The 26,682-nt window shown below is 47.3% G+C and overlaps 1 protein-coding gene across 1 annotated transcript in view; it reads left to right on the plus strand.

Annotated features, from left to right (window-relative positions):
* The window catches only part of ANKRD42 (ankyrin repeat domain 42), a 428,468-nt gene that overhangs the window by 263,373 nt on the left and 138,413 nt on the right, over window positions 1-26,682 (plus strand). Inside the window, exon 6 of the mRNA XM_086933250.1 lies at window positions 25,683-25,883. Coding sequence (XP_086789376.1) covers window positions 25,683-25,883 — 201 coding nt within the window. The remainder of the gene's footprint in view (window positions 1-25,682; window positions 25,884-26,682) is intronic.

The raw sequence follows: 26,682 nt of genomic DNA on the forward strand, positions 1-26,682 counted from the left end.
AATCATCTGCGAACAAGGGGTGCCTCAGGGCTCGGCCCTGAGCCCTACTTTGTTTAATTTATATATGGCCCCCCTAGCAGAAGTGGTGCAAGCGTACGGTGTGGAGTTAGTCTCCTACGCCGACGACACCCAACTGCTGATCTCCCTGTCCCAAGCACCTTCAACAGCGGCATCTAAATTCAAGGCCTGTATGCAGGCCCTGGCAGGGTGGATGAACTCTCACTGTTAGAAGCTTAACGGCTCCAAGACGGAGGTAATGGTGATTGGAGGGAACAACTCTAGCTGTACGGCGGACTGGTGGCCATCTTGTTTGGGCCCAACGCCCATTCCCTGTAAGGAGGCAAAGAACCTGGGAATATGGGTTGATCCCAAACTATCTTATTAGGGCCACATTCACCGCCTAGTGGGAAAGTGTTTTGGGGTGCTAAAAACTCTCAACCACACCCTAGATTTACTTCCGCTGGAGGCCAGACGCACCATGACTCAAGCATTGGTAACTTCCCGTATGGATTACGGAAATGTCCTGCTCCTAGGTACCACAGAAAAAAGCATGGGGCGCCTGCAAGTTCTTCAAAATACGGCCGCCCGCCTGGTCTTGAGACTCCCAAAAAGAGCAGCTTCTAAACCTGCTCTTGCGGCTCTACACTGGCTACCGGTCAGAAAGAGAGTTATGTATAAAGCGCTCCTAATATGCCACAGGATTATATGGCATAAAGCTCCATCCTATCTCCAAGACCTAGTACACACATATGAGCCAAACAGAGCACTACGCTCAGTAGGAGCGGGCCTACTGAGAATTCCCCGTGTAAAAAGAGCAAAACTGGGAGGCCGCTCATTCAGACTGGTAGCGGCTAGCAACTGGAATCGACTCCCGGTTGGCCTCAGACTGGAAGAATCAGAGGTCAAGTTCAGAAAACTCTTAAAAACCCACCTGTATAATCTTTAAAACACTGCTGGGCGGAGGAGCTCACCACAACCACTGTACGCATCTTATCTCCATAGCGCGGGGACAGGCCGAGATGGCGTCACCAGGCGCTTTATAAACTTCTTTATTATTATTATATACAAGCCCTCAAAATTATCGCTCACAAAAGGACTTGGTTTCGCAAGGGGGTCACCTGCATTTTTGGTCCTAGGCTCAGCGGCCATCTAGGGAAACCTAACAAACCCAGACATTTCTGAAAACTAGGCACCCAGGGGAGTCCAAGGAGGTGTGGCTTGCGTGGATCCCACAAAGGTTTCTTACCTAGTATACCCTGTAAACCTCACATTTAGCAAAATTTTTTTATTTGTTTCACATTTCTGTGTGGGATCACTGTGCTGGCACATATTTCCTACCAGCCAGTGTTCCCCTAAGTCTCTCGAGTAAAATTATATCTCACTTGTGTGGGTGTGCCAAGGGCCTGCGACTGGGAAAGGCCAACAACGTAGAGATTGAGGGGATAGCATAGCCCGCTCTACGCGTAATATTTTTGTTTACATACGTTTTTAGGTTGATTCTGCATTGGATACCCACACAAGTGAGGTGTCATTTTTATCTTGAGGCCAAGAGGAAAACTGGGTGGTAGAAAAGTTGTGCCGGCGCGGTGATCCCAGACAGAAATGTATGGAAAATTTGATTATTTTTTTTTAAGCAAAATTTGAGGTTTACAGGGGATTATAGGTAAGAAAGCCACTTCTCCCTGGACTCCCCCAGCTGTCTATCTTTCAGAAACATCTGGGTTTGGTAGGTTTCTCTACATGGCTGCCAAGCCCAGGACCAAAAATGCAGGCGACTCCCTCACAAAACCAGGTCTTTTTGCGATTGATAATTTTCAAGTCTCCGCAGTACATTTTGGCCCATTTCCTGTTGCAGGCTCTAGGCCTACCCACACAAGTGAGGTATTATTTGTATTGGGAGACTTGGAGGGAATGCTAGCCTGGTGGAAGTTTGTGGCTCCTTGCAGATTCCAGAACTTTCCATCACAGAAAGGTGAGGAAAATGTGTTTTGTTTTACAATGTTTATGGTTTGCAAGGGATTCTGGGAAAAAGAACCCGGTGAGAGGCACACAAGTCACCCCATCCTTGATTTCCCTGGGTATCTCGATTTAAAAAAAGTGCAGGTTTGTTGGGCTTCCCTAGGTGCCGGCTGAGCTAGTGCCCAAATTTGCAGATGGGCACATTGCAAAAAAATGGTCCGTTTTCTGTGGAAAAATGTGATGTCTACACATTGCATTTTGGGCTGTTTCCTGTCACAGACACTAGGCCTACCCAAACAAGTTTGGCACCATTTTTATCAGGAGATTTGGGGGAATGTTGGGTGGGTGGAAGTTTGTGGCTCCCCACAGATTCCAGAACTTTCAATCACAAAAATGTGAGGAAAATGTGTTTATTTCGACAAAGTTGAGATTTGCAAGGGATTCTGGGTAACATAACCTGGTGAGAGTCACACAAGTCATCCCATCCTGGATTCCCCTGGGTGTCTAGTTTTTAAAAATGGTTTGCTAAATTTCTCTAGGTACCGGCTGAGCTAGGGCTCAAAATCCACAGCTAGACACATTGCAAAAAAAGGGTCAGTTTTCAGTTGAAAAAATGTGATGTGTCCATAATGTGTTTTGACCCGTTTCCTGTCGCGGGCACTAGGCCTACCCATACAAGTGAGGTGCTATTTTTATCGAGAGGCTTAGGGGAACACAGAATAGTAGAACAAGTGTTATTACCAGTTGTCCCTCTATGTACTTCTGCCTTGCAATTGTAAGACAGTGTGTAAAAAAGAAGACATTTTGAAAAATGCCCTCTAATTCACATGCTATTATGGCTCGCCACAAATTCAGAGATGTGCAAATATGCAAATAAATGCTGCTTCTAAACTCCATATCTTGATCCCTTTTAGTAAATGCATAGGTTTCCTTGATACCTATTTTTCCCTCTTTATATTTTACCAAATGATTTACTGTATACCCGGTACACAATGAAAAACCATTGCTAGCTGCAGCTCAGTTATTGGTTCTGGGTACTTTGGGTTCTTGGTGAACCTACAAGACCTATATCTCTCCGCAATCACAAGAGTGCTGCGGATGTATTAGTATATTGCTTTAAAAAGTCTGCCATAGTTAGAAGAAGTTGTAGGTGAAAATGTAGGCACAAATGGTGTTTTTTTAACTCAATTTCAATATTTTTTTATTTCAACTGTTACTTTCTGTAGGAAAGCCTTGAAGGATCTACACAAATGACCCCTTGCAGAATTCCCAATTTTAGATACCTTTCAGAAATGTATAGCTTTCTGGGATCCATTATTGGTTTCACACCCTTTTCTATCACTAACTGGAAGGATGTTGAAAGCAAAAAAACTGGAAAAATAGTCTTGGGACAGGTAAAATGCCAAAACTTTGTAGACAGTTTTGGTTTTCTGATAAAGGTCATTTGTTCCTAAAAGCTGCGAAAATTGTGATTTTAGCACCGCAAACCCTTCGTTGATACCATTGTCAGGGGATAAAACAGACTTCTGCAGCACTTTTTTATTCACATTTTGCTCCAAAAAGTCCAAAATGTTGCTGAATTTTCCCTAATTTCTCGGTTCCCTCCAGGGGAATCCACAAACCCTGGGTACCTTTAGAATCCTCAGCTTGTTGGAAGAAAAGGACTTGGCATGGATATCTTATGTGGACAAAAATTTATGGGGGTCTAAGCGCGAACTACCCAAATAGTCAAAAAGGGTGTGGCACGAGGGGGAGGAGGCCTGGCAGCGACAGGGTTCAATCTTTAAAAATTGTGCAATTTATGGGGGCGTGGCTAGCGGCCGTGCAAGATGGCTGCTGTCTGAAGGGGCTCCGGAGGTGACGCAGCCTTCCCTATTAATCCGATCACTAATCCGTCCTGATACAGTTCCCCAGAGCCACACACTGGGGCCGAGGACCAAGCAGCAGCCGCCCGTGCAACTCCGGTGAAAATCCGAAACCGGGTGCCGGCACTGAAGGTCAGCAGGCTATCACGGCCTAATCCACACGTGGACGCCGGGGACTAAATTTTCAGCGGCGCCCAGCGCCAGGCGCGGTGGCAGCAGAGCGGCCCGCACGGCGTTGGAGGGGGCAGCGCGCACCCACAAGGAAAAGACTGCTGGGCGTTCAGGAGGGTGTCACACCCGCCTATGCATGCAGTGCCCTTTTATATGTGACACATAGGCAGTGGCCCCGGCTGTGGAGGAGGCGGCGGAGGGTTGAGGCCTACTCCCAGAGGTGAAGCCGGGGACTCGATTTCCGGGAGCCCAGATCCAGGGCGGGCCCAGAGGTACTGTAGCTGCGCTGGGGGTGAGTCACGCCCGGCCAGAGCGCCCCACGGGCTCCGCACCCCGCGACCCGGGGGGACCTTGGGGACCCGAAAACAGCGGCCTGCAGTTCGGGGCAGGAGAGGCAGGTGCCAGGAGGCGGACGTGCGCCTGGCCTCCGTAGCTGAGATCCGGACCAGACAGTGGGGGTGCCGGGTGGGTGCGTTCCACCCCCCCTGCCATAGCTCCTCGACCGCCGCGCCTGTGGGGAGCACCTCGTCGAGCTGAGGGCTCCGTAAATTGAATACCCCAGCGGTGAGGGCGGTGCTGCATGGAGCCATTCTCTACTGGCCCTGGAAGACATCATGGCGGGCAGAACCCCACGATCACAGAACACTCAGGCCAAACTAGACAAATTTGCTTACGGAAAGGATTTTCCACCGCTTCCCGAGGGGAAAAACTCCTCTGGAAAAGCTGCAGAAGGTGACGGCCCTAACAAAGGTACATAATGGCGGGCCTCATGAATGTCCAGACTACTGTGGGCTCAATATCGTCGGACGTATCTTTATTAAGGGCTGATTTTCCGAAAATAATGACCAGAGTCACAGAGGTCGAACAGGTCACTAAAACTTTGGTGACGGACTCGACAGCACTGAAGAAGACGGTGTCCAGACTCGAATCCGAAAATAAGTTGCTGATGGACAAACTGGACAACCAGGAAGGATGCTCTCGCAGAAACAACATCCGAATTCTCTGAATTCCGGGGAGTGAAGCTGCTCCGGCCATGGATCTCTACGTGGAGGACATTATAAAGACCCGGCTACAGCCGAAGGGCCTCTCCAACTTTTTCTCTGTGAAAAGGGCGCATAGAGTCCCGGGTGGACGGCCTAAACCGGGAGCACCCCCAGACCAGATGCTATATTGCAAGCTGCGAGGATATCTCCGCCAATCCGCATTTTGAATTCAACTGTATCCTCCTTCTCCGACTACATGGCAGCAGTCTCACGGCGACGAAGATCCTTCCTGGAAGTTAAAAAAGCATGTAGGGCTAAGGACCTGCCTTATTCAATGATATTCCCAGCAAAGCTTAGAGATGTAGCCGACGGGAAAATGTTTTTTTGAGACGCCTGAGGAGGCCCACGACTGGCTTGAAGGCTGGCGGAGAGTGGATGGACCGCGTCGCAGAAATAGAGACCATCGCAGTAGAGACGAAAGAGGGATCGAGCGCAGTCAAGATCAGCAATGCGTAGGCTGGGAGGACACACAGCGGCCTGACACGGAGGACCTCGGACACGGCTAAAACAAGACTACGGGAAGCTGGCTAATCAAGAGACCCCCACGCATAATCAAGGCGGCGGCTGCACCGATATTGGACACTGGGCCACTGTAGGCTCTGAAGGGAAGGGGAGGTCTGCGCTTCTCCTTGGACTTCCTACCCCCTACACCAAGTACAATGTTTTGGGTGGGGATGAAGCACTCTGCTAAGTTGAGGTGGCGGGCAGTTCAGAGTCCGTCGGGCAGGGAGGCAGGGTGGGTGGTTGGGGATACGGGTTGGGGAATGGGGGTTTTGAGTTTTGTTGTTACAGTAAATAATGGCTATGATACCATGCAGGTTTATGCTCTGGCTGACAGGTTCTCACTGGGCACAGTTGGACTGCGACTAATGCTTATTACTACTCATTCCCATGGCGACACACACTGCGGCAGATAACACACAAGATACGACCCCTGAGGTACAGGTGACCCTCCTTACACTACTCACTTGGAATGTGCACGGATTTGGTGACAAAATCAAGAGAGACCTAGTTCTACAGGCCTTGAAATGTCAAGCTCCCACTTTGGCACTCCTGCAGGAAACACACACCACGGGTCAGGCATGCAAGGCACTGGACAGATGGGGATACAAGATGGCAGTGCATTAAGAATTCTCCACAGGTTCGAGGGGGTCGGGTTTCCTGGTGCGCAAAAACTCCTCCTCCATAGTACTCCAAACCAAAAAAGATGACCAGGGTAGATTTGCAGCACTGCAGGGCCAATGGGAGGGTAAGATCATTAATGTGGTATCCGTATACATACCCCCGACGCTTCACGCAGTGGCGCTCCCAGCTCTTAGTGAATTTTTATTGTCTTTGCCGGAGGGAGATCTGCTTCTTGGGGGTGATTTTAATGCAACAATGAATGCATGCCTGGACAGATACCCAGAAAGGACACAGACGAGTGGGATTTCTCGCCTACAGAGTTTCACAGATGCGCTAGGTCTGGCAGATGTATGAAGGCATGCCCACCGCACTACACAGCAATATACATTTCACTCCAACGCCCATAACAGTCTCTCCCGCATAGACTATTTCATGGCACCGGTAACGACTTTACAGAACGTGACTGACGTAGTGATTAAACCCAGAGGGATATCGGACCATTCACCAGTAATATTAACCTACTCCTGTCATCCTAGGTCCTGTAAGAGGGTTTACCCTATATACCCTGGATACTTAAAGGTCCCAGCTATCCGAAGGGAACTTCGCAAGGCCACGAGACACTTCTTTGCGGAAAACACAACGTCTGTTGACTCTCCCTCGATCTTGTGGCTAGGCACTTTCAAGTACACAGGTCTTCACATTACTTCAGACCTGGCGACTTTCTATTCTGAGAATTTGGTGCCACTCTAGAACGCTTGAAATGGGATGTGACACAATGGGACTCGCTGCCTCTAGGATTTTTAAGAAAGAGCAAGGGCTTTGAACAATGGGACAATATAGGTATTTCCACGGTGGGGGACTTGTGAATAAGGGGAATGTACTGCAGTTTGCCCAACTTCGGTTGCAGTATGATCTGGCCCCCACTGATTTTTTTCGATACACACAGATAAGACATGCACTTCTGGCGGCACTGCCAATGGACACGGAGGTCCCTGAATCTTCCCCTCTGGAAGATAGATTGCTTACGGAGTACATGCCAAAGCTCGCTACATCCCTCACTTATCGCAAACTGATCAACAACCTACCTGACCCCACGGTTACATTAAGAGAGAAATGGGCAGTTGATGTGGGAGACATGGACGACACGGAATGGCAGGAGGCCTCGGCCTCACCCAAGGAGATAGGCATACCCTCGATGTTCCGTCTCATACAACTCAAAATACTCCACCGCACATACTACACTAGGAGCACGCTATTCCAAATGGGCAGGGCCCAACACCCCTATTGTCTTTGGGGGTGTGGGGAGGAGGGATCATTCTTCCACACAATATAGGACTGCCCACAGATAGCCGAGTATTGGAGGCAGCTACTGCGTACAATATCACAGGCGATGGGAGTGTCGCTTCTACCAGAGCCGCGTAAGCGCCTCCTAAATGTGTGGGACCCCAATGACCTAACGAGACATGGGCAAACATGGGTTATGCTGGGTCTCATAGTCGCAAAATGAAACATAGCGCAGAAATGGGGAGCCGTAGGTGTACCAACACTGACGGCCTGGTTTGGCGACATGGACCTCATTATGTTGACTGAGAGAACAGTTTATATAAACCGTAAGTGCCCCCCGAAATGGACTAAGATTTGGGCGGCATGGAACACATATCGGGGTGATATCTGTGAGCCGATATCAGATGTCGATGAGGACGATTCTGATGATGAACTCGGGGGTCTGTGAAGGACACATGCCAAGGGAATTGTACAATGTTTTTCTTACAGCCATCCACGTCACACTGAGGCCTAATTAAGTAATGAATATATTATATAGCCTAATTGTAATGTATAAATATGCGTATTTTGATATTAATGCCAATGTTTGGATTGAAAATAATAAACAAATTTTCACAAAAAAATTGTGCAATTTATGAAGGGGTAACTTCTTTGACTGTTGATCGACAATACCGACAGACATTGTAAACTGGTAACTGATGCAGCATTTGCACTTTTTGTCCTCAGTTCTAGTTGGCCTGGTGATTGGTTTTGGTGCCCATAAACAGGGGACACACTATTAGATAGCTAGTGATTTATAGTTGGGGAAAGGATGTATGCCATGAATTTAACAATTTCAATAACAAAATTGTACAACTTTACTAATACAAGAGTGCCATCTACTGTTTGAAATAGTAAATCAGATTGTATTTTTTTTATGGATGACATTATTTACTATGCGATTCGCCATAAAAAAGAAGGCGGCCTGCAGAGTAGCATGGCAGATAAGCAGCACAGCACCTGTTTATCTCAATAATGAGAGAAGAGCAAGATCCCTGGTAGAAGCTCAACCAATTAGGCAATGTTTTACAGTAGGAATCACAAAGATCAGTGTTTTATTTCCCATGAGTGGATATTTTTAAAGAGGAGAGGCTCAGAAGAATGTTATTAGATGATGGTTAATGGCTCCATCAATGCGACGTGAGCACAGAAATATTCAAACAGTAGTGTGATCCCTCAACTCTACCTTTTTATTACAAAAGAAGCTTCAAGTCGCGGTGTCCAGAGCCTAGTTATAGAAGAATTTGGGTTTTGATCAGTTTGACCATGTTCTACGTATACTCACTTTCCACTTTTTGCAGAAGTCATTATCTAGCTCCAATAGTCCAGCAGAAGAGTGATGGTTCTCAGTCTAGACTGACCCAACTCTGCTTGTATCTAGATATGCTTGTCCTGTTGCAGAGACCACACCAGGCTGTGCAGGCATAACTCCTCTCCAGAACCTCTGGCTTAGATCCTGCACCCAAGCCAGTTATTGCAAACCCTGATCATCTGACTCACAATGACCTGTAATATAACTGGCTGAATTTCCCCCCGACTATTTCAACATTCACGTAGAGGTCAAACCCCAGGTGCTAAGATATTCTGCCTTCATGTGTAAGAGGTTCTGTGGCTTGCAGTTTTTTGCCATCAAGGCTGACCTGGTACTCATTATGGCTTACAGTAAATACCCTTCTAAACCATCCAGTAATGAAAGATTCTTCTAGGTTATCTATAGAAGGCTTAAAGAAAGTCTTATCTACAAGTGAGGAGGCCAAGCCCTCTTCGGAATAAAATGCAGTCTTGTTCAAACTAATGTGCCTGGGATGTGAACCAACCCACAAATCTAGCCACCTGCATCCATCCTGGAAAGTAACATTTCCTGTAGCCATTTTAGGGTCCAGGAGGTGAACAACATACAGACTGTGCTCCCCCCGACCTTTCTAGAGTAATCCTTAGTAATAATGTTTTATTGAAAAATTGCAATAGAGTATTCCTTATTAATAAGGTTTTATTGAAATATTACACATTTCCTTCCAAAAGTAATTTAATATTTTTATATAAATAAAAAGTTTTTATTTTTTTCTAAACTCTCTTTTATAGAAGAGGCATCTATTCACATTTAGGTGCCAGAAAAAAACCTCAGATACTACTTGGACAAAGCTAAAGAGATTGGAAAGTGAAGTAACGGTGTCAAAACCATCAAAGTTGTGAACCCACTTAGAAGCCATTCAGAGCATAGTTGATAGTGCAATATGCTAGTATATTCCTGGCAGAAGGCCAACATATTCCTTGTGGGTTGGTTAGCTATAACCCTGTTCCATGAGAATTAAAGCAGCTACTGTTGCTTTAATTGTGAGTGATGCCCAGCTGTATGCATTTGCACCAAGCACTAAAGCTGGGATTTTAACTCCAGAGTAGATGAACAATTAGGTCAAGTTTCACAGGGAAACTGCTTAGCTACCTGTTTTCACAGTTTCACTCTATTTTACTGCTTTGCCTTTTCCACATTTGTGGAATGAAGTGCCATTCTGTTGTATGGTTATGAATCTGAAAGAAGAAAAGACCTCCTGTTACTTACTTTTTTTGTTGCAGTTTTAATATATAGGGCAAACTCGACCCGCAGGTATCAGAGGGCTTTACATGAGCACCAGTTGCATTACAGACGGACACATCCATTAATTTTTTTAGGCCTGGGGAGATTAAGTGATTTGCCCAGAATCATAGGATGTTTGTGCCTTCTGCCACACTCCAACCTGGTTCTCCATCTTCAAAATCAGCCGCTCTAGATGTCAAGCCACCTCTGCTTGTAGTCCTAGTCTCGATTGTGTACACCTTAATTGAATTAATCAACAACTGGCCCTTCTCCTCATCAAAATATGAGAAGGGTTCTGAGATTCATGATTAACAACCCTTTTTTTTGTACTAGTCCATCAAAATGAACTGCCTGCACCAACAGCGCACTGTACACTAGGACACAGAATGGCAGTATGAATATCCACTTTAAATAAATCTTTCTCCTTGTCTCTATTTCCAGATTTATTATTTACTGTTTAAAGAATTAAAGAGCTTTTATGACTAGTGGTTTACTCTGCCCATTGTCCACAATAGGGTGGCTTCAGATAGTCACATGTTTCAAAATCATATTGTAAAGAAACATTGGGTTTTAAAATGTATTCCCGGCACCTGTGCATAGGTGGAGATATTGCAATTTTATGAATTCATGGAGAAGAATTAGGATTACAAGTAACTTTTGCATTTTTCATCCTATTTCCAATTTACCCAGGTAGGTCCCTCCAGGTCCTGGCCCCTTCCCGCATCTCCAATCTGTTTTGGCATTCATTAGCTCATGTTATTCGTGGCGCCGTCATAGGATCTGGTTGTTGAGTGCAGCATGTTTATCAATCGATATGCTGACAATATCCACCTCTACCTACACATATCCTTGGTTAGGCATGCTGAGCACCCAAGACTTTGCCTCTCAGATGGAATATTGTTTGCCAACCTACAGGATATACACTTTAATCAATCAAACTTGACTCCCGGCCTTAACTGTGATGGTAAAGGACCAACCTCATCTCTACCAGAGTCTTTGGTTTATTTCTAATACTTTACTTTCGTATATAAGAAAATGAATTCAGATATCCCATGACCATGTTTTTAGGTCGAGCCTAGAGTCAGTGCGCATGCGCTGCTCTGCAAGACTTGCTGTACTGGAGTATAGAATGGAGCCCATATTTGTCATTGGTTTCTGTCTTTGTCCTTCATGTATGCAGGCTTGTAATTCAGTAATCGGCTTGTTAGTCCCTCCTTAGTACTGCCTTTTCTTTATTGAGTTCTTCCTACTTCCGGCACAACATGTTTTCCTCCACCATTCAGCGTGCCATGCGCGCTTTCACTTTCCAAGCAGCCCATCACTTGTATTTTAACCAGTGCAGCTCGCCTAACTTGATCTTGACTGCACAGAACATAATATATTTATTTAGTGGCAGCTCAATTAGCGCTTTTACTTTCCAAGCAGCCCTCACTTGTTTTTTTTAACCAGTGCAGCTTGCCTAACTTGATCTTGACTGCACACACACATCCTTTTTTTTAAAACAGCACAACTAGTATTGCCACAGGAACGAGCAGCGATGCACACGCTGCGTGTTCTCTATTGTTAAATTTTGTTAGGCTTGTCTCCCTGTGCAGTGTTTGCCCACCCCCACCACACCTCCGAGATTTCAGTTTTTTGCTTTAAGTGGGCCAGGTCTCACCTGTGCTGAGCACCAGCAGTTTTTTAAAGGGGGCCTCGAAACGGGTCTCTGTCGGCCTCTGTTTTGTGCCCTGGCACTTTTTTTCCGGACTGCTGTCACTGTAGTCCGGAAAAAAAGTGCCAGGGCACAAAACAGAGCCCAATAGAGACCCGTTTCGAGACAGCACGCACATCATATGTGTGTGCTCACACTGCTCACTTCTCACTAGTGGAGAAGTTACGGCATGGCGTCATGCCAGGTGAGTGTTGTAGGGGAAGAGAAATCCTTTAAAGAGTCATTTTCTTACTGGGTTTCCATTCTCTTTTTTAAACTCACGAGCAGCAACATTGTCGTGGTGTCACCAGGGCTTTAGGTGGAAGCTTTTTTAATATTATATACAAGCCATAGTTGCTATTTATTTATCTTATGCAACTAACAACTATTAACAAGGCCAATAGTCCTGACTTGTTGTAGGTATGATGTTAGTTGTTGTATCATATATATATATATATATATATATATATATATATATATATATATATATATATATATATGAATGCAGTGACAGAAACAGCAAAATAATTGTCGAGGTGCACACTATGCTAAACACAGATTTTTAGTTTACATGTTTTTAAGCCACACCCTTAATTACATTGGCCCGCCCCTTTGAGAGACCCCCCAGTTTTTTCATCCCACTTAAAGCCCTGCTTATAGCACTTGGTAATCAAAGTTTATCCTCGTAGATCACACAATAGAATGGACACTCGTGGTAGTTCAGAATCTCATGGCAGTTCACACAGCTATGAAGCATCATCTACTTGCGAGATTTCTGTTGCGCACAGTACTGGAAGCTCAGTAACGTTAAGCAATGGATGTCGGAACCTAATATGTCTGCTTTTATATTACTGTTAGAAGAAAAACAACAATGTAATCCATGTAGGTTTTCCTAACAAAAGAGGTGTGGCTCAGCTGCTGACAAAGCGGGTTCATCAGAGTTGCATCTGTAAATAAAGTCAATGATAAAATTAGTCCCAACTGGAGATTCTCATACAACTGCCATACACAAAGCACAGGTTTTCCGGAGCTGACATTGTATACTTTTTAGTCTTTGTAGAGAGACTGATTGTCTGAGAGGGGAACTGTTAGACTTGGCACTGTTGGCGTGTTTCCCCTGAGTTTTTGCTTTCTGCCCTCCCGGTTTTGACTCTGTTTTTGCTGGCGTAGTGTTTATGCGTACGTTTTGCACTGCTGATCAGTGGTAAAGTGCAAGTGCTCCTGTGGTAAAGTATGTTATGGATTGGTGTTTCCATGATTGGCTGTTTGGTTTTCTTATCAGCCCCTAGTAAAGTACACCGAGTGTGCCAGGGCCTGGGAATCAAATGCTACACGTGGGCCTGCAGCACGCATTGTGCCACCCACGTGAGTAGCGTGGAAAAGGTACCTCAGACCTGCCATTGCAGAGTCTGCACACAGTTTGTAATTGTCATTTCGCCTTGGCCCTTGCACACACTCTCCAGTCGCTAACCTTCCCTTTTCTTACATGTCAGGCACCCCTAAGGTAGGCCCAAAGCACCCCTGTGGGCAGGGTGCAGTCTACGTGAAAGGTAGGACATGCCATGATGTGTGTGGCATGTCCTGATAGTGAATTACAGCCCATTTAGTTTTTCCTAAACTGACGCAGGGAACAAGGTAGAAATTCAAGTTTAGTATGCCTGAACTCAGAATGTTAAAATACATCTTTTACTAAAGGTGATTTTTACATTCTATGTTTGAAAACACCACTTTTAGAAAGTAGGTATTTTCTTGCTCAGTCATCCTGTGTGCCTCTGCTGGAATGTGGATTGCCTGTCTGGGTTTTGGACGACAGATGGCTAGGAAGCAAGGGTGGCTCCTGATAGTCTAGGTAGGTCAGGAAAGGGCTGAATAGACCTGGGCTGCAATGGGGGAAGAGGGAGATTTCCTTGCACCTCAAAGGGCCTGGTCTGCCTCTGACAATCCCGTCTCCAACCCCTGCCGGTACATCACACCAGAGAAGGCAGAACTAGTTCTGACTGGGCACAGACACCCTCTGCCTAGAGGATCAAAGGATTTTTGGAAACAAATACTGGGGCCCAGACCCCTGAACTTCAGAACTCTTTTGGATCAAGGCGACTGCCAAGAAGAAGACCCGGAGAAGCTGTAAGGAGGAACAACCGCTTTGCTGAGTGCTTTGCTGGGCTAACCTGCAGTGGCTGCTTCTGTCTTGGGCAGTGAAAGGCCTGGACTGGACTTTCTGCAACCTAATTTGTGAGTCTGTCCAAGGAATTGAGGTAGAGCTTGCCCCCTGTTCACAAAGTCTCAGGAACCGCAAGTCTCAGGAAGCTCTTCTGCCCGCAGCACTGGGGATAGTGTGCTGCCACAAAGAAAAAGTAACTCGATGACGTCTATGACGCCGCTGCTGACTCCGTGTCCTGATGGCACCACAGAGGGCACCGCCGCACCATGATCCTGGTCTCACCGACGATGTCTGCTGATGCCGCCACCGAGCCGCTGCTCCCACGGCGACCTGTGGACACCGCACTCCACACCACCTCGCTTCACGACGAAGCCTGGGCACTGCAGAGAGCATTGCCGCATCGTAGCACCACGACCCTGGTCTCACTGACGGCGCCTGCTGACGCCGCCACCGAGCCATTGCCCGCACCGCAACCTGTGGGCACAGCACTCTGCACCACCCACTTCACGAGGATGTCTTGGCCTCCCCGACGACGACATTCCACGCCGAAATCCACGCCGCTGCTTGCACCGTGGTTCGAAGGCACCGCTCGTAAAGTTACAAGACACATCGCCCTCATCCGGCACCGCAGCCCTGGCCTACCGACGCCGGCACCATCAACTCCCGTCCGTCAGCCGATGACAGCGCTTCAGCAACGACAACACCGCTGCTTGCACCGTGACCTGCCAGCACCGTGACAAGCAGCGCCTTCACCTCGTACTGCGACCCTTGTCTCACCGACTACGCCATCTGACGCCACTACCGAGCCGCTGCGACCTGAGGGCATCACACCGCAGTACCCACGCCTGTCGATGCCAGCGCTCCAGATCCCAACAGAAAGGATCCCGACCTGCAACGCGAGTGACTTCAAGGACCTCGGCGCCCTGCATCTCTAACAGGTACTGTTTGCAGGTCCTCCCGACACCGTAGCTGGTCCGCGACACCGTGACCAACCTTCTTTCTGGTTTGGCCTGCTCTAATCTACATTATTACACATTGCAATGTGACAAGCAGTCTACATGGTAAAATGGCTTATATTGGGAAACTACCTGAAAGCTTAATTTTTGGGCTTAGTTAGGACCTCCAAGACGAGGAGGTGCTGAATAAAGGTCTAGTCCAGACTTACTTACTTGTGTGTCTGCTTTTTTTAGGTCTCGCCTATTCTCTCCCGTAGGGATTGATAGGCGAGATTATAGTAAGCGGTCCGAAAAGTCTACCTAGCTGCGGATCGCGTACAGTTCATGTGAGGCAGGAGAGTGCACATCATCGCCAGCCACATCACTCATCACACACCACAATTTGTCTGTGCCATGGCATCAGACTTCAAAGGCTGCTGCTCCCCAGCCCCCACCCCCCATCAGACTTCAAAGGAAGCCACTCCCCGCCCCCCTCTGCACAATGCCAGAACATCCTTTTAGGGCTGCGACAACCCGCCCCGCATCCCCCTCTCTCCCTCCCTCTCCTCTTCCTCGCACAACTTGCGTTTATTTTTTTAAAATTAATTTATGGCACTCACCCCCCACAGGGTCTCTCCTCCCTGGTCACTGTTTAAGCACTTCTCTCTCATACTCTCACACACGCGCCCTTGCTCTCTTCCCTTGCCAGTGGCTCGTCTCTCATTTTCTTCTCATCCGTTTTTACATCCTCGCGCTGTCCCACTCTCTAACCTCCAGTTTTTTCTTTCTCTTCTCTTGACCACTCCTTTCAATGTCTCCATTCTTCCCTTCCTGTTTCTCTCTTTCTCGTACTCCCTGTCTTTCACACACACTTTATTCTATTTGCTTCCCTCTTCCTGTCAACGTTATATGTACAGCGCCCTTCTTTCCCTTCTGCTCTCTTATAACTTGTCAGTTGATTGGACTACAACAATTCTCTCTCGCAATTAAATAGAAGCCTATTTAATAATTCACTCTCTTGCGTGGCATGGGAGGGTTTTTAACATAATGTATAGTAATTAGAGTTTGCCAAGTTTAACCCCGGTGCACAAGCGTTATTTGCCAAAAAGAGAGGTGCGCGTGGCCCTGAGTGGCAGGCACTCCAATGCGCAGTGAGAGGCAGGCAGGCAGACAGACAGAAAAAGGTAGACAAACAGACAGGAGGAGCGAGAGCGAGACAAATAACAACACTCTCTATAAACAGTAGATAAAAACACATCTCCGTCTGTTGCAGTTCTTGTCTTTCCCACCCCCGCCCCAACCACCGTATTCATTCCTTTTTTATTTGTTTAATTTTTAATAAATGCTTCTCCCAGTTGAGCTACTGCTGTGCCCCGTCCCGCCCGCCGAGTCGCACCTTCCTGCTCTGCCATTCACTTTTCATCTCGTTCTTGCAAATTCTAGTAGTTTCCTTCCGTGCCCCCACCCATCCCCCACCCACGTCCGCTCCACCTGGCTCCGCGCCCGTTCTCTAATCAAAGCCTTATTTCAAATTAATCATCTTCTGGCTCTCCGTGTCAGAGCTCTCTCCATTTGTCCCCCTCACACCCCCCTCTTACTACCCCCTTGTTATTGCCTTTCTTTGTAATGCGATCCGAACACATTATGCTTCGTTTAATTTGCAACATGCACTGGCGAGCCATGGGCATGCTTCAGCTCCCGATTTATGTAACTGCTGCTTTCAAGCTTGTGAACAGAAGCTGCTCGGTTGGAAGTTAAATGATAATTTAACCCCCCAGACACACAAACCCACACACAACCGCCCCCCACACACAAACTCACACACAACCGCCCCCCCACACACACACAACCCCACACACACAACCCCACTCACACAACCTGAAACACACACAACCCCCCACACAGACACCCCCCACCTCCCACACCCCCACAAACACACCCCCACAAACACAACCCCACACACACACACCCCACACACAAACACACCCCACAACCCCCCACATCCCCCCCACACACAACCCTACACACACAACCCCACACACACACACAACCCCACACACACACAACCCCACACACACAAAACCCCACACACACAACCTCCCCACACACACATTCCCACACACAACCCCACACGCAAACCCCCCCACACAAAACCCCCCACACACACGACCACACACACCCCACCCCCCCACACACACACCCACCCAACCCCACACACACACAACCCCACACACACACAACCCCACACACACAACCCCACACACACAACCCCACACACACACACACACACACAACCCCACACACACACACAACCCCACACACACCCACATACAACCACACACACAACAAGCACACACACAACCACACACAACCACACTCAACCACACACACAACCCCATAACACCCAACCCCAAACATAACACACACACACAACCCCAAACAAAACACACACAACCTCACACCCACAGCCCCATACACACAACCACACACACAACCACACATACACAACCACACACACAACTACAACTAAACACACAACCACACACACAACCACACACATAACCACACACACAACCACACACACAACCACACACACAACCACATACACACTACACACACAACCACTCACACAAGCACACACAACTACACACAACAACACAACCATCTATCTATCTATCTATCTATCTATCTATCTATCTATCTATCTATCTATCTATCTATCTATCGCACTCACTCTATCTATCGCCCTCACTCTATCTGTCTATCTATCGCACTCACTCTATCTATCGTCATCACTATCTATCTATCTATCTATCTATCTATCTATCTATCTATCTATCTATCTATCTATCTATCTATCTGTCTATCTATCTATCTATCTTTCTATCTATCTATCGCACTCACTGTATCTATCGCCCTCACTATATCTATCGCCCTCACTATGTGGGACACCCCCGCGCCGCACGGCCACCAGCTGCTGCGTGTGCCCCTTAGCCTTGTCCCTGCCGCGCTGCCTGCCTCGCCGCCGGCTGACTCTGTTGTCGTTTGTTTTTAATTTGTTTTGTCCGACATTTGTGCTTGTCATACTGTTTTGTATTATACTGCTTTTCTTGCCCGTGTTAGCGTTTCTTTTCCATTAGTGCCTGTTTATTTTTTCACCTTTTTCAGCTTGTGTCCTTCCTGTTTGGCCGCCTACCTCGCCGCCCTCCGTCTTCCCTCCCCGCTCCCCGCTTCCCGCCACCACCGCAGACCCCGCCCTTTTTTCCTTCTGTTCCCTCCCCGCTCCCGCCTCCCAGCTGCTCCGCCCACCCGCGCACTTCGCCTTTAAATGGCGACCGTGCGAACGCGCAGCGGTCACGCGCAGCGGGCGCGCCGATTGTGCGCCGAAGGCGCGCCAAAGGTAAGCCCGTCTGCGCCCGTCCGCGACCGGATCGCGACCAGCGCCAGGACCCCTGGCCCACGAAGACCCCGACCGACCCGCCTGACGTACTCCGCCGCCACCCTCATCGCTCTCAACTCCGGCCGACTCCCAGATTGCCATCAAGCCACACCACGACGCACCCACGGACCTTTCAGCTGCCACGCCTGCAAATTCACCTGCATCCGGACCTGCCTCACAACAGCACCCGCCAAGCCGAACACCAGCAGCACCCACCTCAAGTGCATCCTGCTCAACACCCGCTCCGTCCACAGACATGCCATCGAACTCTGGAACCTCCTAGACACCACAGCCCCTGACGTTGCCTTCCTCACGGAGACCTGGATGAACGCCATATCAGCTCCCGACATCGCCATCGCTATCCCAGAGGGCTACAAGATCGTCCGGAGGGACCGCAACGCCAACCAGATGGGAGGAGGCATCGCCATCATCCACAAGAACACCATCCGTCTCACGACCAGCACCGACAACACCCTGACCACCGCCGAACACCTGCATTTCCAGATCCACACCAACCCGAACACCACCCTCAGAGGCACCCTGATCTACCGACCCCCTGGACCACGCACACAATTCAGCGAGGACATCGCCGACTTCGTCAGCCCGCATGCCCTCCCCTCCGCTGACTACATCCTCCTGGGGGACCTCAACTTCCACCTGGAGAACAACAACGAACGCAACACCACCACCCTGCTGGACAACCTCGCTAACCTGGGACTCAAGCAACTGGTGTCCACCCCCACCCACCTCGCCGGACACACACTCGACGCAGTCTTCTCTTCCAGCACAGACATCGACTTCAGCCACGCCACAGAGCTTCAATGGACGGACCACAGCTGCGTCCACTTCACCTTCAAGAGAACGACGACCCACCACCACCAGCAACAGGCCGCCCGTAGAAGCTGGAACAAGATCACAGCAGACCAGCTCGCCACCTCCCTGAGCCAGCACCCTCCTGCCAGCTCAGCGAACCCCAGCCAGGCCGCCAACAACCTCACGAAGTGGATCAGCATCTGCGCGGACGAGCTCGCCCCGCTGAGGACCCCGCCCAGCAGACCCGGAAGCAAGAAAGCCCCGTGGTTCACCGACGAACTCAAGAGCTCCAAGAAGAACTGCCGAGCCCTCGAGAAAGTCTGGAGAAGGGAACCTACACCGGACAACAGGACCTCCTTCAAACTTGCCACCCGGAAGCACCACCAGCTGATCCGCGCCGCCAAGAAAACAGCATTCAAGGAACGGTTGGACAACAACGCACACAACTGCAAGGAACTCTTCAACATCGTGAAAGAGCTTTCCAACCCCAGCGCAGGAAACAACGACATCACCCCATCGCAAGACCTCTGCAACTCCCTCGCTTCATACTTCCACAACAAGATCGCGGACATACACAACAGCTTCAACAACCAACCAACGCACACCATGACCGAACAGCCACCCCCCACCACCACCCTCCACGCCTGGACCCCGATCAGCACCGAAGACACCATCCGCACGATGAACTCCATCCACTCCGGATCACCGACCGACCCCTGCCCTCACCACGTCTTCAACAAGGCCGACGCTGTCATCGCACCCCACCTGCGAGACATCATCAACACATCATTCGACACCGCCACCTTTCCTGAGAGCTGGAAACACGCCGAACTCAGCGCCCTACTCAAGAAACCAACAGCGGACCCCACCGAACTCAAGAACTACCGCCCCATCTCGCTCCTCCCGTTTCCTGCCAAAGTCATCAAGAAGACCGTCAACAAGCAGATGGCCGCCTTCCTCGAGACGAACGGATCCCTCGACCCCTCACAGTCCGGCTTCCGAGCCAATCACAGCACCGAGACCGCCCTCATCGCCGCCACCGATGACATCCGAGCCCTGATGGACAATGGAGAAACAGCGGCCCTCATCCTCCTAGACCTCTCTGCGGCTTTCGACACGGTCTGCCACCGCACCCTAGTACAGCGCCTCAGCAACATCGGAATCCAGGACAAGGCGCTGGAATGGATCATCTCCTTCCTCGACGGGAGAACACAGAGAGTCCGCCTACCACCGTACAAGTCAGAGGCCTCCGAAGTCATCTGCGGCGTCCCTCAAGGATCATCTCTGAGCCCCACCCTCTTCAACGTCTACATGAGCCCCCTCGCGGCCATCGTACGCAAACACAACCTCAGCATAATCTCCTACGCCGACGACACCCAGCTGATCCTCTCCCTGACCAACGACCCCGCCTCCGCCAGAGCCAACCTGCACGAAGGGATGAAAGAGGTAGCCGAGTGGATGACGACCAGCCGCCTGAAACTGAACTCTGACAAGACGGAGGTCCTCATCCTGGGCTCTTCCCCCTCCGCCTGGGACGACTCCTGGTGGCCTCCCGCCCTGGGCACCGCACCCAAACCGACAGACCATGCACGCAACCTGGGCTTCATCCTGGACTCCTCCCTCTCCATGACCAGGCAAGTCAACAACGTCTCCTCGGCGTGCTTCAACATCCTACGCATGCTACGGAAGATCTTCCGGTGGATCCCCACCGAGACCAGGAAGACCGTCACCCAGGCCCTCGTCACCAGCCGACTGGACTACGGCAACGCCCTCTACGCCGGTACCACCGCCAAGCTCCAGAAGAGACTCCAGCGGATCCAGAACGCCTCAGCCAGACTCATCCTCGACATCCCACGAACCAGCCACATCACCGGACATCTGAGAGACCTTCACTGGCTCCCCGTCAACAAAAGAATCACCTTCCGCCTCCTCACCCACGCACACAAAGCCCTACACGACCAAGGCCCGAGCTACCTCAACAGCCGGATCAACTTCTACGCTCCCAAACGCCACCTCCGATCAGCCAACCACGCCCTCGCCGCCGTCCCCCGCATCCGAAGAGCGACTACAGGAGGAAGGTCCTTCTCCTACCTGGCCGCCAAGACCTGGAACTCCCTCCCGACCGACCTGCGCCTGACCCAAGACCACCTCTCCTTCAGGAAGAAGCTGAAGACCTGGCTGTTCGAGCAGTAGCGGCACCCCCCCCCACCCCCCAGCGCCTTGAGACCCTACGGGTATGTAGCGCGCTCTATAAGTGTCACTGATTGATTGATTGACTATATCTATCTATCGCCCTCTATCTATCTATCTGTCTATCTATCGCCCTAACTTTATCTATCTGTCTGTCTATCCATCCATCCATCCATCCATCTATATCTATCGCCCTCACTCACTCTATCTATCTATCGCCCTTACTCTATCTATCTATCGCCCTCACTCTATCTATCTATCGCCCTCACTCTATCTATTGCCCTCACTCTATCTATCTATCTATCGATCGCCCTCACTCTATCTATTTCCCTCACTCTATCACCCTCACTCTATCTATCTATCGCCCTCACTCTATCGCCCTCACACTATCTATCACCCTCACACTATCTATCTATCTATCTATCTATCTATCTATCTATCTATCTATCTATCTATCTATCTATCTATCTCCCTCACTCTGTCTATCACCCTCACTCTGTCTATCGTCTTCACTCTGTCTATCGCACTCACTCTGTCTATCGCACTCACTCTGTCTATCGCACTCACTCTGTCTATCGCACTCACTCTGTCTATCGCACTCACTCTGTCTATCGCACCCACTCTTTCGCCATCACTCTATCTATCGCATCACCACAGCATCACTCAGCACCACCACAACATCACTATGCGTAACCACAGCATCACTGAATGCCACAGCATCACTCATCACCACCACAACATCACTCAGCGCCACCACAGCATCAATCTGTGCAACCATTCAACAACACCTGGTTCAAATATGTTCTCTCAATGTTTCAAGCTTTATTACAAATGTCACAAAAAGATGTTACTATTTCACTTCTGTTCTTGGATTTTCGTCACAATAAAATACAATGAACATAATCTTCACAAAAGTCATTTACAAAAGTTTAAGCTATTGCCATTATAAATTACAATAAATTTCATTTAAGTATTAATTATTTAAAAAAATTAAAAGCCATTGTTATTTGTAATATTAATACATCTAAGTCACGTAAATACAACACATATTGCAGTACAAATGCTATAGGTGTCACATTTGCGAAAGTTAAAACTATTGGCATTGTAAATGACAAAGCTAATAATTTCGCTATTTTCAAAACCACAAATTAATAAAAAAAATGTCATTTACAATACCAATAGCTCAAACTTTCCTAATGCGAGACCTATTGCATAGCAAATGCTTGTTTATATGCAGTCTGCACACTCCCTCCCTGCATCACGGCTGATGATGCTTCGTGAAGCAGGCGCCGTGTTGATGATAGAAATCTGCATTTTCTCGGCCACTTCCTCCGACGTGCCCTTATAGCTGCCCCTTTCAGTGAGACCCTGCAGCGAGGCCTCTCTGCACGGCCTGCGTATTGCACCCTCAAAGCCTGCTTGCCTGATCACTGTAGCCAACACCATCCTATAGGCCTACACATTGCTCGGTAATCAAGCCTGCCGATCGTGATAACCTAGCTGCAACAGGTTCGTATTCACAATCAAAAGCAACAACGACTTGAACTGTGAAAAGAAATGATTTTGCTTATTTAAGTGATTAGTGCAATTGCTGTGCTCCCCGTTTATTCTAGTTTATTCTAGTTTCCTCTAAATACAATAATTGTGCTGTATTTATTTTAATATTAGCACATTGTGTAACTATATTCTGTAAAATGATTGCTTAGGAAATGAAGTAGAAATAAAAGTGAGCACAAACAGCTGTAGTCACCCGGATTATACCAGTGTACGTATCAAGGACCCCCTGAATCCAAAATTCCTTTAATTCCTAGGTCAGGGACAAACAAGTATGAAAAATAACTACCTAGGCAATTGTATTGTCTTATCTGCACAATGACAACTGAGAGAGGCAACACATTAACAACTACAGTAATACATTAACAACTAAGGTTCTGTTAGTTTATTGACAAAATTACTTTAAAAACATTGATTTTTTAAAAAGATTTGTTTCCATATATAATATAGATCAAATCAAACAGTGTTAATAAAACAAATTCATCAAATTACACAATTAAAAGAAAAAACACAGTAAGTGGCACAACAATAAGTTTACATTCGACGCGCGTTTCAGAGACCAAAGCCTAATTCAGGAATTGCCACGTATTACCTAGAAGAAAAGTGTGAAGCAATACATTCATTAGAACCATTACATCTTTAATATAGAACCCACAGAAACACAAAATTAGAAAATGTTTGCGTGCCTCTCACTTCTAGTTAGACAAGAAAGACTACTAAAAATAAGTCTTATTATAAACAGTTTTCTTCAGTGCTCATTTTAGACCAATAATTATATTATTCCTATAGATATGGGAACTAAAAAATAAATGATTAGATGGATCAGGTGGATTAGGGTCCATCATGACGATCGGCAGGGATAAAACCGTGATATATGTCCATTATGTAAGTACCACGGTCATTAATCACGTTAATTCGAAACTTATCTAGGATATACCAAGGCTTATGGTGGTACTTATTTAAGTAATTTTCAGACGTTTGGTGCAAAGATGCAAAAGATCATTTTCATATGGAATAGTGATTGAATTATCTGGAGAAAAATAGAGTATTCTGATGTCAAGAAACCCCCATCATTAAAACGGGCCTTTTAGTCTATTCCCAATCTTCATATAATACTTACATTAGTTTAACAGTGAATTTACTGTTAAACTAATGTAAGTATTATATGAAGCTTGGAGACCCGTTTTGAATACACTAAGGCCCGTTTTAATGATGGGGGTTTCTTGACATCAGAATACTCTATTTTTCTCCAGATAATTCAAGGAACAGCCCACGCTCCTTTATCCTCTCAGTATGATGGTGTTACTCTTTCTATGGGTTTCCCAAAAAAACTATTGCTTTATTCTTAAATCAGTTTTTATAATCTTCAACTGTTCGGTGTAACGATTTGTTCCCACGTTTGACCAATGAACGGGACCTTCATCAGGACAGAAGAAGTGAATTAGGACTCCGTGTATGAAGGAAGGTTTAATACTTTGTTAGATGACTAAAAGTATATTATGGGAAGGGGGAAGCAGAACACTGTCCTCTTCAACCGTAAAGAGTCGAGCAATGACAGGAGCATTCATCTGTGCCTTGCATTTGTTAGTTACTTGCTTCTTATACTGGCTGTGTACTGAAGAGGACAGTCTCTACAACTAACAATACTGTGAGGCAGACTATGTGGGAAAGTCCAGCATTGCCCTGAAGCAGAACATCTTCACTTGTAGGACTGAAACTGAGGTGAGTTAAAAATAGATAATACTCGAAGAACCAGATACAAACGTTTAACTGGTCTGTGTAGATCGTGTTGTTCACCAGACAGGCACGCACTGATACAGGCAAGCCACCGGGGACTTCATCTCAGTGCCATCTTGAGCATATAGTGCCTTGACACTGGTTCATCACCCAATTTGAATTCCCTCTGTTGTATGGTATTGTTTATAAGGCATTGACAACAGTAGTTCAGTATAAGAAGCATCCATATTCCAAAGCACATTCTGTTAACCAATATTACATAGTTGAATGCGGAGCTTGCCCGCTTCTGTTGACACATTTTATATTTAGATAACTGAGGATTGTTTTCGAAAAATTTAAGGGGACAGTAAGGATTATATGATTTAATAAAAGAGCAATACGCCGAAGACCAATATAAGGTAAACTCATTAGCAGGTAGATTCATAGTCAGACACTGGACAACAGATGCAGGAAGCAATGGCATTTCAAGGTCAGAAGATGGCCATGATTATAAAACAACACAGTCAACCTGAACAAAGGGAGCAGTTCAAGGGTTAATTCGCTAACCCTTGAACTGATGGTGACCAGTATTACGAATGTCACTGATAGTTATTGTATCAAGGGTGAAAACGCCCCAAAATTTAAACCAGTTGTTCAAAGGTTTCAAAATTTCATTCCCATCTTCCCGTTAAAATATTTAGAAATAAACAAAAAAGTATTTCTTGTAGGGAACACTTATGGGGTGGGAGGTGAGGAGTTTGTTGTGCTTTGTCTTTGAACAGGTGTTTTTTTTGCACATTGGTTTGATTTGTGGTTCAAATGTGTTTTGGTTGCTTTCGCTTAGTATGTTATGTTATGCTTTCGGATTGATCTGCTGAAATTGTATTGCAGAGGGCTTTAGCGAAAGTACTTACTTGATTTATTTTAAGACTTAGAAGTGCATTGGCTTAGAAATTGTTTGCATTTTGCAATGTAGCGGCTGGGATACGGTGTTCCGAGAGAAGTCTCAACCTTTATAAACCTATCATTGATTGATTGTTTCATTCACTCAACATCCTCCTTCCTTTGAAACAATGGCATTTGGTATATTTTGATTGAATGATTTTCTTGTCCCATGCAGCGCATTTTGCCGCGATGGAGGGCCATCTTCATTGTTTGAAGTTCCTGGTCAGTAAAGGAATTAGCATCACTCACACTCTGAGGTCCACCAACCACCACGGAGAAAGCCCCAAAGACCTGGCTGGGCGCTTCTACAAGAACAACATTGTACAGTACATAGAAGGAGTGGAATATGAGCGGGACCACCCAGAGGAACACACAAGTAGGTGTTAACCACTTCTCCTCTCCTTCTCAATATAAAGGTAAAATCATGTCATGGTCTCTTTGAACTGTTTTGCATTATCCTTGGTGTCCAGGAGGGTCCTGGAAGTACTTTTAAATCAGCCGGTAGAGTTTTTTTAACCTGAGTATCATGCATGTTATACCCCTTACATGCTTTCCACTAGATCATCAAATACTCTTCAGGACCATGAGTAATCTCTACCTTTCTGTATTTTTATAAGAAGGACAACATGTTTGTAAGAAAGTTCTTAAGCCCCACTCTGGTATCGTGACATGATGGAAATTTATATTGTTCATGTTATCATTGTTCATCGTATAGGCTTTGGAAGAGCCTGCTGGGATCCTGACTTGTAGCCTATAATATAAACTCATATTTGTGCAGCAGTACTGTTGACTCAATCAGTTGTATTATTACCAGCTTGGATATTTTTAATTTTGGTTGGCTTACGGCTGCGAAGTTGATAGCCCCTACTGAAAATGAATCGACATGGTCAAAGGAGAAATCATTTCTAAAAGTTAAGGCATGTCTTTTAGTAAAGTCTATTGTCCGGAGACCCTCCTGTGAGGACTGTAGATTAGGAAAAGAAAGTTACCTTCTCTCTGGGAAGTCTTTCTAGACCTCAGTCGCTCATGCACTGTCTGGTGACGTCCAGGTTGCTCAATGGCTTCTCAGGAACTTTCCTGAGTTGATGATAGACTCTGGGAGAGACCAAGTACTCATGAGACTTAAGTCAGATGAGGGTCTTCGCTCATCTCGTTTGGTTGGTTCTTGCAATCGT

The sequence above is a fragment of the Lissotriton vulgaris genome, chromosome 8, assembly GCF_964263255.1.
Source record: "Lissotriton vulgaris chromosome 8, aLisVul1.2, whole genome shotgun sequence".
Lineage (NCBI taxonomy): Eukaryota > Metazoa > Chordata > Amphibia > Caudata > Salamandridae > Lissotriton > Lissotriton vulgaris.